Source organism: Monodelphis domestica, chromosome 1, assembly GCF_027887165.1.
Source record: "Monodelphis domestica isolate mMonDom1 chromosome 1, mMonDom1.pri, whole genome shotgun sequence".
Classification (NCBI taxonomy): Eukaryota; Metazoa; Chordata; class Mammalia; order Didelphimorphia; family Didelphidae; genus Monodelphis; species Monodelphis domestica.
Genome location: NC_077227.1, coordinates 507,983,217 through 507,994,763, shown reverse-complemented (window position 1 = coordinate 507,994,763; position 11,547 = coordinate 507,983,217). Strand labels below are relative to the sequence as shown.

Sequence of the window (11,547 nt, the reverse complement as noted above, 5' to 3'; positions counted from 1 at the left end):
AGGGAAAGGGAGGCAAGTGGACGTGAGTCAGATTTCTTGTACTTTCTAGACCATGTCCAGAACCCAGTCTCTTCCTAGGACTCTTCCAAAAGCAAACAGAATTTAAAAAAACAAACCCATTCCCCATGCCTTTTAGAGGAAGATTGGCACTTCGTGCCAGTGGGTTCCTGCAATGGACTGGTCAGGGTTTGGCACGGAGGTCCTGTTTTAGGGAGTAGCTTGCAGAGGGGATGCGGACAGGATCTGAGTTTCCCCCAAGGCTCCCATCACTAAAGTTGACTTCGATTTCAGTCTTCTGCCCTTTTCTTCTTTCCCCTTTCCTGAAACTTCCTCTATAGACTCCTGGGGCACCAACCCCAGACCCAGAGGTATGCCAGATCTAGATGCCAGGGGGAAGAAGAGGCTCAAAGCTGCCAAGCCAGCTACCCACCGGGCACGTATTCCAGCCACTGCCTGCTCTGAAGCCCTGGCTCCCGATTTAAACACATGCCTTCTCATTCCGTCCCCCCCTCAGCCTCCCTGCCCTCTGCCCCCCGGCTAAATTCAGGGAAAGGAGGGACTTTTCCCTACCTCACTGAGGGGCCCAGGGAGGCTGGGCTCCAGGGTTATTTTGGGAACGGCTCCTCGGATCCGAAGGCCTTGTTAGGGTAGCACTGACCTTTCCACCAGAGGAGGAGGGCAGGATCAGGAGAAGGGGGCGGGGGCTCCAGGAGGGAGAGCCGGGGAGAGACAGGCGGACCCCACACACCCTCCAGATCTGAGGAAGGAGCCAGCTGACTCTTTGGAGTGGTAGCCTGGCGCTGGGGAGCTCAGTACAGCCAGGGGCGCTCGGAGGGGAGCTTCGCCCTGACTGGGGCCGCCGGCCAGTGGGCACCCCTATCCTTTCCTGCCCCAGCAGCCTCCCCAGGGAGGTTTCTTAAAGGGACCATGCCACTTTTCCCGTCCTCCCCAGAACTGCCTCTGGAGTAAAGGGACACTTTGGAAGATGTGAAGTCCTTCCTGCCTCTTGTTTGGCTTGGAAGCCGGCGCTTCTCTGCTCCCTCACCCTGATTCTGGAGGGAGGGTCGGGACCCTCCGTGGCTGCCCTTTACAGACAGAAACGCTACCACCTCCGGGATGATGGGCCTGCCACCTTGGAGCCGTCTGGGAAGGGGGAAGAAGGTACAGCCCTGAGCCAGGACTGGAAAGAGGGGAGGGGGTGGAGCCCTGGGGCTCCCCCCCAGGCTCGAGCTGGAGGGCGGAGAAGAAGCCAGGGTCTACGATGAGATGAGTGGAGGCCGCTTTGACTTTGACGATGGTGGCGCCTACTGTGGGGGCTGGCAAGATGGCAAGGCCCACGGCCATGGGCTCTGCACTGGGCCCAAGGGCCAGGGCGAGTATTCTGGCTCCTGGAACTTTGGCTTCGAAGTGGTGGGCATCTACACCTGGCCCAGTGGCAACACCTATGAGGGTTACTGGTGCCAAGGGAAGAGGCACGGCCTGGGCATAGAGACCAAGGGGCGCTGGCTCTACAAAGGTGAATGGACCCACGGCTTCAAGGGGCGCTACGGGACCCGGCAGAGCTCGAGCAGTGGAGCCAAGTATGAGGGTACTTGGAATAACGGCCTCCAGGACGGCTACGGCACCGAGACCTATGCAGATGGAGGTATGTTGTGAAAGAGCCTGAACGGGAAAGGGGCAATTTGACCTGGAGGGATTCCCATTGGGACCACTTGTCTGCCCTGAGAAGTGGTGACCAGGAATGGGGAGACCTGGGTTCCAGGCCCGCCTCTCCCACCAGCTGTCACTTGGGCAGGTCACTTCCTCATTTTGGGTTCCAATGTTGAGCCTCATCTGAGAGAGTTAGACGGGGTGGCGAAGGGCCCTCCTCTGATTCTGTGATTCTTTAGTAGAAAAAGGGAAGGGCTATGGAGGATTCCAAACAATGAGAAAAGTGAGTGTGTTTCTGTTTGGCTTTACAATGCAGGACAGACATTCTAGATTTGCTTTCTGTAGACTAACGTTTAAAATAGTTTGCATTCTAGGAGCTCCCATTGACGATTATCCACCTCCTGCTTTCTGTAAGCCTGTGGGAGCCAGTCTAGCCTGAAAACTTTGCTTTAGATATCAAAAGTTGTCTCAATGTGACTGAGTATGCATGTAGGCTCCTTACTAAATATGGACTTGCATTTTCGGGGAGGAGGTACACTGGCCAGTTGGTGTGTCTGCTCTGTGTTTGTACCCACATACTGTGTGAGTACGGATGTGTGTGGCGCTTCATTGATGTATAGTGAGAGGGTGGGTAACAAGGAGCCCAGGGGTCTGGAAAGCGTGACAAGTGAGAAATGGATGATCAGCAAGAGACTTTCAGCCACTACATGTTATTCTTTTTTTTTTTAAACCCTTACCTTCTGTCTTAGAATCAATACTGTGTATTGGTTCCAAGGCAGAAGAGTGGCTAGGCAATGGGGGTCAAGTGACTTGCCCAGGGTCACACAGCTGAGAAGCGTCTGAGACTAGATTTGAACCCAGGACCTCCCGTCTCTAGGCCTGACTCTCAATCCACTGAGCCACCCAGCTGTCCCCCATGTTACTCTTTTTTACCAAGGAGAGAGTAGGTGTGGACATTCTCACCTCCAGAGAGACCTATATGCTAATGGTATCATCATCTTGGCTTAAGTAAAGTATTATGTAGTTTGTGTAAAGTTAGATCCATCTGTTTTGGGAAACACCTTCTTTCTATTATCAATCCATCTTTACTGAGCTCTTGTTTTGACCCACTCTGTATAAAGAGATATTTAAGTAAGTCTCTGCAAGGCATAAATTCATTCTAGTTGGGCAGATAAGCCTGATGCTCGGGACGCTTTAGAGTTTAATCAGCCAGTCAATCACACTTTACAAAGTTCATTCAACCCACCCATATTTGATCCTTACAACAACCTTGTGGGCACACCGTGTCAATATCTCCATTTGAGAGCTGAGGAAACGGCTGGCGAGGACGTCATCACCAGTCCAGTAAGTGATGGAGCCAAGGCACAGGTTTTCCAAGTCCTGTGCTCTTTTTGCCACACCCTAGGAAGAAAAATACAGCCATTCTCTCCCACCCTATTCCTTGTGTTTAGAAACAGTAGGAGTATTCAGGAAACACCTTTAGAGGTTGTATCACCTAATCATTTCTTCTTCCCTCATTGTTACCTGTCCTCCAGCAGTTATAATTGGAGCCAGAGAGTTGAACAGTGGTCTGCAATGTTGCCCTGTCAGATCCGTAGGTGCACGGAGAGTAGAGGGAAAACTGAATCCAGGATCCAGGGCTTGTTACCAGCGGGCTAGGGCAGCATTCCTTCCTGCAGTGGCCATATATAGCAAAGCTAAAAAAAGCTACTGATGGGGGGGGGGGGGGGGATTGGAGGGAAGGGAGAACCTACACTTGAAAATCAGTTCTTCAGCTATATTCTCATGGTGTTTCAGAAGTTCTCCTGAAACCCAGCATGACTTATAGGAGCTCAAACCGTAGAATGCCAGAGCCAAAAGGACCTTTAAAACATATGATGTCTTCTAAAAGGAGATATTAGAGATATTTTAGCCAAACCCCCTAATTTTATGGATGGAAAAACTGAGCCCCAGGGGAAGGAAAATGATTTGGCTAAAGTCACAAGGCAATAACACCTATTATGTGTAAGTCACTGAGAATTCAAAAATAAAGAGTTGTGCTGATTTTCTTGACATTTATATTCTAGTGAGGAATACAGTATACAAATGATAATAACTGTCACTTAAATAGTGTTTTGCAGTTTGCAGAACAAATAGATTTATCCTCAGCAACTATGTTAGGTAGGTGCTACAAGTATTATTCCCATTTTACAAGTTAGAGAAGTGAGATTCAGAGCAGGGACCTGAATTGTCCTTGGTAGTACAAGGTAGTTAAGTGCCTAGAAGAGCATACATCAAGATAAGTCAACTGGGAGGGAGGTCCTGTGATAAAAGAGAAAGCAAAAACAATTGGAGTGGATCAGGGAAGGGTTCACAAGAAGATGGTACCTGAGCTGAGCCTCAAAGAAAAGGGAAATTGTGAGAGGCAGAGATAAGGAGAGAAGGCATAGGGGAGGGGAGAGAAGAGGATAAAGGGGTAGAAATAGGGGAAGGGGGTGGGAATGAGGGAGGAAGGAGAAAAAGATGGGGGGAAGGAAAAGGAAAGATGGAAGAAGGAGGAAAAGGGAAGAAAGTTGCAAGCTATAGTTCTATAAACTTGATTTGATTCTTGGGAAAATCTTATTTTGAAAGATTAAAGAAGATGGCTGCTGAACATCTAGAAAGGAAAATGGTTCTTCATCAAGAACTGGTCATATGTGATTAAACCCGTTTCCTTTCTTTGTTGACAGATTTGCAAAGCTAGTAGGTAAGGGGAATATTCTGTGAATATAGATTTTCTCAAAGCTTTCAGAAAAGTATCTCATCCTATTATTGGGATGAAGACTGGATTAAGGATTAATACAGTTAGATGGATGTGGAACTAGCTAAATGGCCAGAATGAAGGAATAATTGGTCATGGTTCAATGTCAATGAGAGCAGGAAGTCACAAGGGGAATACTTTGGGAATTTGTGCTTGGTGCTATGAGATGTAACATTTTTATTGGTGACTTGGATAAAGACATAGATGATTTCTCACCAGATAGCTAGAGAGAGATGGCTATCTGTAGATGACAGAGTCAATACACGAAAGGATCTGGAAGGATCTTGACAGGCTAGAGAACTGGACTGAATAAAGAAAGATGAATTAAATAGGGACAAATGCAAAGTCTTGCACTTGGTACCAAAACCCTCCCAATCTAAAAAAAGTAAGCCAAGAATGTCACCAGTACAAGGTCGGAGAAGCAAAGATAGACGGCAGTTGATTCTAAAAAAGATCTGGGAATCTTAGTCAACTTCATGTTCAATATAAGCCTCTTTGATTTGTCAACAAAAAAAATCTAACGCAAACTTGGGGAGGGTATGGCTCCTCTTTTCTTTAAACTTGATTCAGAATATTGCTTAGTTAGAATATTGCTTATGAACCATGGTCTAAGGACATCGGTAAACTGGAAAGTATTTAAAGAAGGGCAATCAGGGATGGTGAAAGCCTTGAGTTCATGATATATGAGGATCAGCTGAAGGGATTGGGCATCTTCTATCTGGAGGAAAGACTTAGCAGGGCAAGATAGCTGTCATCAGGTATTTGAGGGGCTGCCATGTGGGAGAAGGGTTAGGCTTGTTCAGTTTGACTGATGAGGGGAGAACCGGAAACAATAGATGGAAGTTAACAAAGAAACAAATTTAGGCTGTCATAGAAAAAAGTTCCTAACAATGGGACAGGAAGAAGGGAAGGGAATAAACATTTATTAACCACCACCTGTGTTCTAGGTACCATGTGAAGCACTTTACAGATATTATATCATTTGATCCTCACAACAACCTTGGGAGGTAGATGCTATTATTATATTAATTTGACAGTTGAGGGAACTGAAATAGGTAGAGGTTAAGTGACTTGCCCAGGGTCAGTAAGCTAGTGAGGGTCTGAGGCCAGATTTGACCTCAAGTCATCCTGACTCCTATCCCAGAACTCTATCCAGTGCTCCATTTAGCTCCCAAATGGAATGTTTGGTTTCCAGAGGTAGTAGATTCCATCTCCTTAGAAATCTTTAGGTAGAGGACAAGGGAGGGGAGGGGTGTCACTTGTTAGGTGTGTTATACTGGGAGTGACTTTTGAATAGGAGTTGGACTAGAAAAGTGCTGAAATCTCTTCCACCTCTCAGATTCATTGATTCTTTGTTTCCTAATTGTGAAAATGCATGGAGAGAGAGAATTGGTTTGCCAAGGGAAAGTCAGTAATCCAATTTGGCTAGAATGTAGTGTTATAAAAAAAGTGGCATGAGTCCCTTAAGTGACAGGTTGAGGACTGAAGGATTTTAAATAATCAAGTAAGATAAGTTTTTTGCCTTAGGAAGGTTGTTTGTTTGTTGTTGTTGTTTTTTGGTCATCTGTGTGGAATATAGATTGGGAGAGAAGGAAGAAGAGACTGGAAGTTGAGAAATCACCTGGTAGGCTTTTACAACAGTGCTCTGAGGTAATGCGGGGCCAAAAGATATGAAAGATGAGCAGAACTAACAAGATTTGTCAAATGAGTGGATATGGAAGGAGAGAGGAAAGGAGTTAAGAATGACTGGAAGCTATGAGCCTGGGTGATTGGGAGAAGATAAAAGTATCCTCAGAAGAAGTTTGGAGCAGAGTGGACTTAGAGATGAAGATAAATTCTCCTTTGGATATGTTGAATTTGAGATTTTGTGGGATAAACAGGGAAGAGAAGGGAAAGGAAAGGATAGAATTTAGTTTGCCAAATTCTTGTTAAACATATAGTTAGTGTCCAAGAGATCAGGAATAATTTTATATAGTCACAGAATCTTAGACTTAGGCTTCATCTCTGTAAATTGGCATTGAATCCATGGAAGTCAATGAGATTAAAGGAAAGAGTATTGAGAGAAAAGGCAAAGCCCAGGACAGGGTGTTGGAAGGACACTCACTCTTGAAGATGGGTTGTGATCCTAGCAAAGGAGGCTAAGCTAATGGTGGAAGAAGAACTAAGGGAGAACAACAATCCCCATCAGGTGGGACCAAGCCCAAGCCAAGTGACTCTTCTTGTTTCCAGAAGCCTCTCTCACTGTAACACACCCTCATCTGGAGAATCAAACTCAGGACCTTCAGTTTACAAGTCTGAGAAACTGAGGCACTGCTTACTGCTCTAAAGAGTCACTTGGCCTGGTCTTGACCCCACCTGTTGGGGATTGTCTTTCACCTTAGGGTCCATTATTCACTCTGAAACTGATAGCCTGAGATTCCCTTTAGGGTGGATTCTCTTGGGAACAGGGAACAAGTACAAACTTTGGGGACTCCAACCTACAAGCTAGTCCTAAAACTTGGAGTTCATCAGATCTTACTAGGCTTCAAGTTTGGGGTTTCTATAATCTTTTATGCCCCTTATTCACAATTTTTGGTTGTTAAATGTGTTGCCTATTTATGTCCACGATATATCTTTCCATTGTCCTTTGGACAATCTGTTGTTGTTGTCTTTTTAACCCTTAACTTCTCTCTTAGAATCAATACTGTGTATTGGTTCCAAGGCAGAAGAGTGGTAAGGGCTAGGCAATGGGGGTCAAGTGACTTGCCCAGGATCTTACAACTAAGAAGTGTCTGAGGTGTTGACTAGAACAAAACACAGAACTATTAAATAGTCAGAAAAACCCTCTCTTTAATTGAGGAAAGGAGTTCAGTGCTAAATTAGGCCTCCAGGAAGCGTTGTGTGCCACACGTGCCACACCCAAGAAGAGTCCAAGGATTGAACTTTGGCTGCTCTGGTCACTGATCCCTGGGAACTCCAATCATGCTAGATTGGATAATTCCAAAGAGCCATTAAAGTTGGCAAGCTTAAATACATTTCTTGGGAAACTTGGGGGCTGAGGATGAGACAGATGATTGACTTCACAAAGGTAACAAAGGAAAATGGGGAGTCCCAGACAGGAATAATAGTGAGAGGCTGATGCTTTACAACTGACACAAAAAGGAAAGACCCTGCCAAGGACTGGGCTATCTGGGGGAGGATTTTGGCCTGAGGGGAGAGACTATTGGGACAAAAGAGATACTTAACACCTGATGGGATTAGCCATTCCCACTTAAACTACTTTAAGGTCTATTGTCAGTCTAAGACTAGTGAAGTTGCACTTTCCCTCCCAGAGACTCTCTTGTGACCAGGTCAAACCTGGGGCTTTCACCTTTAAACTGGGGGGTCACTAAATCTTTCTAGGCTACAAGTTTGGGGGCTTCTAGATTCCATGTTGACAGAGGCCAAATTTGAACCTAGGACCTCCTGTCTCTAGGCCTGGCTTTCAATCCACTGAGCCACCCAGCTGCCCCCTTGTTATTTTGGTGTTCTGGAGATTGTGTTATTTGTTCTATGACTTATAATCATATATAGTCACTTGAAGACTTGGTTTTTAAAAGCTGTGTTTTGTTGGGTTAAAAATTCTCAGACCCTACTTCAGAACACTTGGTTAAGACCATTCCCCATTTTAAACAATGAAGGGACTTAGTCAGTAATGTGAGAACTCTACTCCACCCATACTTAAGCATACTTAGGGGAAGATAAAGTTGTAAACTCTTTACTGAACAATGAAAAAATACTTAACTCATACTTATAGTGAAGAAAAAGCCTTAAGCTAAGTCTATTTTTAGGAAGGTGCTAAGTACCTATGAAGGTCAGGTAACTTGCAAACTTGTAAGGGACAAGCCTTAACAAAAGAGGTGTGAGGTTTTAGTCTACTCAGGTGTGAATTACTCAAAAGTTTAGTCTACTCAGGTGTGAATTAAGAATGGTCTGTCCTTCGGAATCGTCTACTGTGATTGGTAGATGAGAGAATTTAGGGAAGATGACATAGGAGAAAATTCTTTTTAAAAGGAGCTGTCTGAACCAGTTCAAAGGGGTTCAGGGAATTCAGCTTTGGAAGCTGAAGTGGAGCTCAGGAGCTGAACTGGTGGGTCTCTCTGAACACTAGAGTTTTCCTTGAAAGGATCATATGGTGAGTGATTAAAGACTGACTGATTTCTCTCTTAAGGCTTTGGCCTAGGCCGGCCTGGGCTGGCCTAGCCCTTTTCTCATTATTTCCTCTTACTCTCTCTCTCCCTCTCATTAATTCCTTATTTGTATTATTTAAAATCTCCATAAAAACCCAGCTGACTTGGGTATATTTCATATTTGGGGTTTTTTCCCTAGTGACCACTTTATATTTGATTTAACTCAAGATACTGTCTTGAAACCATATTTCTGAAGTCACAATTTAAGGCAACCACTCTTTTATCTGTAACAATTTTTATGCCAAACACTACTTTAAATGTTACAGTAGTTCACAGCATCGGTAGTCATAAGGGACCTCACAGGCCATCTAATCTATTCCATTCCTGATCAAGCATCCCCTGTACAGTATCACTGATAAGTGATTGTTCAGTCTGCATGGAGACCTCCAGACTTCCTGAACTGTCCATTTAATCCTCTTTGTATAGCCCTAATTATTGGCTTTTGAAACAAAAACTTATTTCTTGTAAAGGTTGCACTCTGGAAATTTACCTTAAAAATTCCACAAATCAGGTTATAGTTCATGATCCTTTTACTTTTTCAAAAACCAAAACCCATAACATTTTTTTCCTCCAAACACAAAACTTAGGGCTACTAAGGAAAAGTTCAAAAATTACCTTTAACTCAGAACATATATATATATATATATATATATATATATATATATATATATATATATATATATATATATATATATATATATATATATATAAAACCTATACTATTCCCAGCTGACTCCTGACTGAACTCAATGGGTTCTTGTGTGTACCTCACTCTGGGGTCAAGCTGGATGGAGGTTTAGGCAGCCATAACTTCAACCTCCTGGCTGACTTGCCATTTGTTAAACTGGAAATAACACAGAACTATTAAATAGTCAGAAAAACCAAGTCTTTAATTAGGAGAGGGATAAGTCCAGTATTTGATTCTTTACCCAGTCAGGCTCCACAGTTTTTACAGGGTATACATCCTGGACTCTGGGGATGTTATTCTGGGGAGCGCCATCATGCTAGACTCTAGGGAACAAAAGAATTTGGGGAACCTATATACCATCTGGGGAGTCCAGGGGCAGGGAAAGATGATTGACATCACCATAGCTACAAAGAAAATGGGAGTGTTCAAACTACACTGACAGGATACAATCAAGCTTGGGAAAGGAATCATAGCTAGAGGCTGGGGTGTAAGAGAAGGGGATACTTACAATGGATACTAAAGGATGGTTCCTGCCCAGGTGTGGATCTTCTTGGGAAAGGGTCTGATACTATAGGGGAGACTACCTAAGACAAAGAGAGTCCTTAGCATATGCTTAGTCCCACCCAACTAGGATTGTCATTCCCCTGAGAGTCCCCCACTCAATCTGAAACTGCTAGCCTGGGATTCCCTTCAGGTTGGATTCTCAAGGGAACAAGGAACAAGGACAAACTTTGGGGTCTCCAACCTATAAGCTAGTCCTGAAACTTGGGGTTCATCAGATCTCACTAGGTCACAAGTTTGGGGTTTCTAGATTCCATGTTGACGTTGGAAAATGTTCCTTTCCTTGAGCCAGAATTTGTGTTTCTGCAACTTCTACTCCTTGCTCCTAGCTCTTCCTTTTGGGGCTAAGTAGAATAAATCCAGCAACTCTTCCACATGAAGCCTTTCAAATACTTGAATGATGCCTATCATGTATCCCTAAGACTTCACATTTCTAGGTTAAACATTCCCAGTTTTCTGCTCCTGATCCTTATTTGATATGTCTTCCAGACAGGAATCTGTGTCCTGGTTGCCTCCTCTGGACATATTCTAGAAATACATCCTTTATAAAATATGGTGTCTACCAGACAGCTAGGTGGTGGCTCAGTGGATAGAGAGCTAGGCCTGGAAATGAGAGGTCCTGCATCCAAATCTGGCCTCAGTTACTTCCTAGATGTGTGACCTTGGGCAAGTCATTTAGCCCCAATTTCCTAGCCCTTACCATCTTTTTTTGCCTTGGAACTGATACTTAGTTTTGATTCTAAGATAAAAGGAGAGGGTTTTTAAACAAATTAAATAAAATATTGTACCTAGAACAGAACAAAGTACTCCGGATGTTGTCTGACCAGGGCTGAGTATAATAGGTCTGTCATCTCCCTTGTACCAGACACTATGCTTCCCTTAATGCAGTCTAGAATAATATTAACCTTTTTGATTACCTTGTTACATTGTTGACTCATGCTTGCCATCTGCTAAAAACTCTGGATTTTTTTCAAATGTTTAGCAATATCTCTCTCATCTTGTTCTTGTAAAATTGATTGTTTTGGAATCTAGATGAAAGCTTCACATTTATCCCTATTAAATTTTATTTTTAAAGACTTGGCTCATTATTCTAGCTTGGCGAGCTATTTTTGGATCCTAAAGCCGTTATCCAGTGTCTTAGCAATTTCTCCCAATTTCATTATCTACAAATTTGATAAGCATGCCATCTCTACCTCCATGTATGTTATTGATAAAAAAAGAACATTATATTAATAATATAGCCACGAATATATTCCGAGGGCTCTCCATTGGAGACTTCTTTTTCAAGTTTACATCAATCCATTAATGATGAATCTTTGCATAGGAACATTCATTCATGCAGCTCCAATTGTACTATAATCTATTCAACATCTATCCATATTGTCCACAAGAAAAAAAAAAAGAGACTTGCTCAAATTCTTGGCTAAAATAAAGGTCTGTTATATCTACAACATTTCTCTTCTCTCCCATCCAGATTACATTATAAAGGCAGCAGAAAAAAGAAACAACAAGGAAAAAATTAATGAGCTTAATCTTGAATACTTTTTCATATTCAGCTGTATTCTCTCTACAATATATATTTATGTGGAACAACTCCATGGGATGTCCATCTATCTGTATATCATAGTCTAGATAATAGGCATTCTTTATCTAGTTTTTCC

General features: G+C 43.4%; 1 protein-coding gene across 1 annotated transcript in view; it reads left to right on the top strand.

Annotated features, from left to right (window-relative positions):
* Nucleotides 1–685: 685 nt before the first annotated feature.
* JPH2 (junctophilin 2) overlaps nt 686–11,547 on the top strand; it is a 64,550-nt gene continuing 53,688 nt past the window's right edge. Inside the window, exon 1 of the mRNA XM_001369556.4 lies at nt 686–1,645. Within this exon, the coding sequence (XP_001369593.1) occupies nt 1,267–1,645 (379 nt within the window). The 5' untranslated portion in view covers nt 686–1,266. The remainder of the gene's footprint in view (nt 1,646–11,547) is intronic.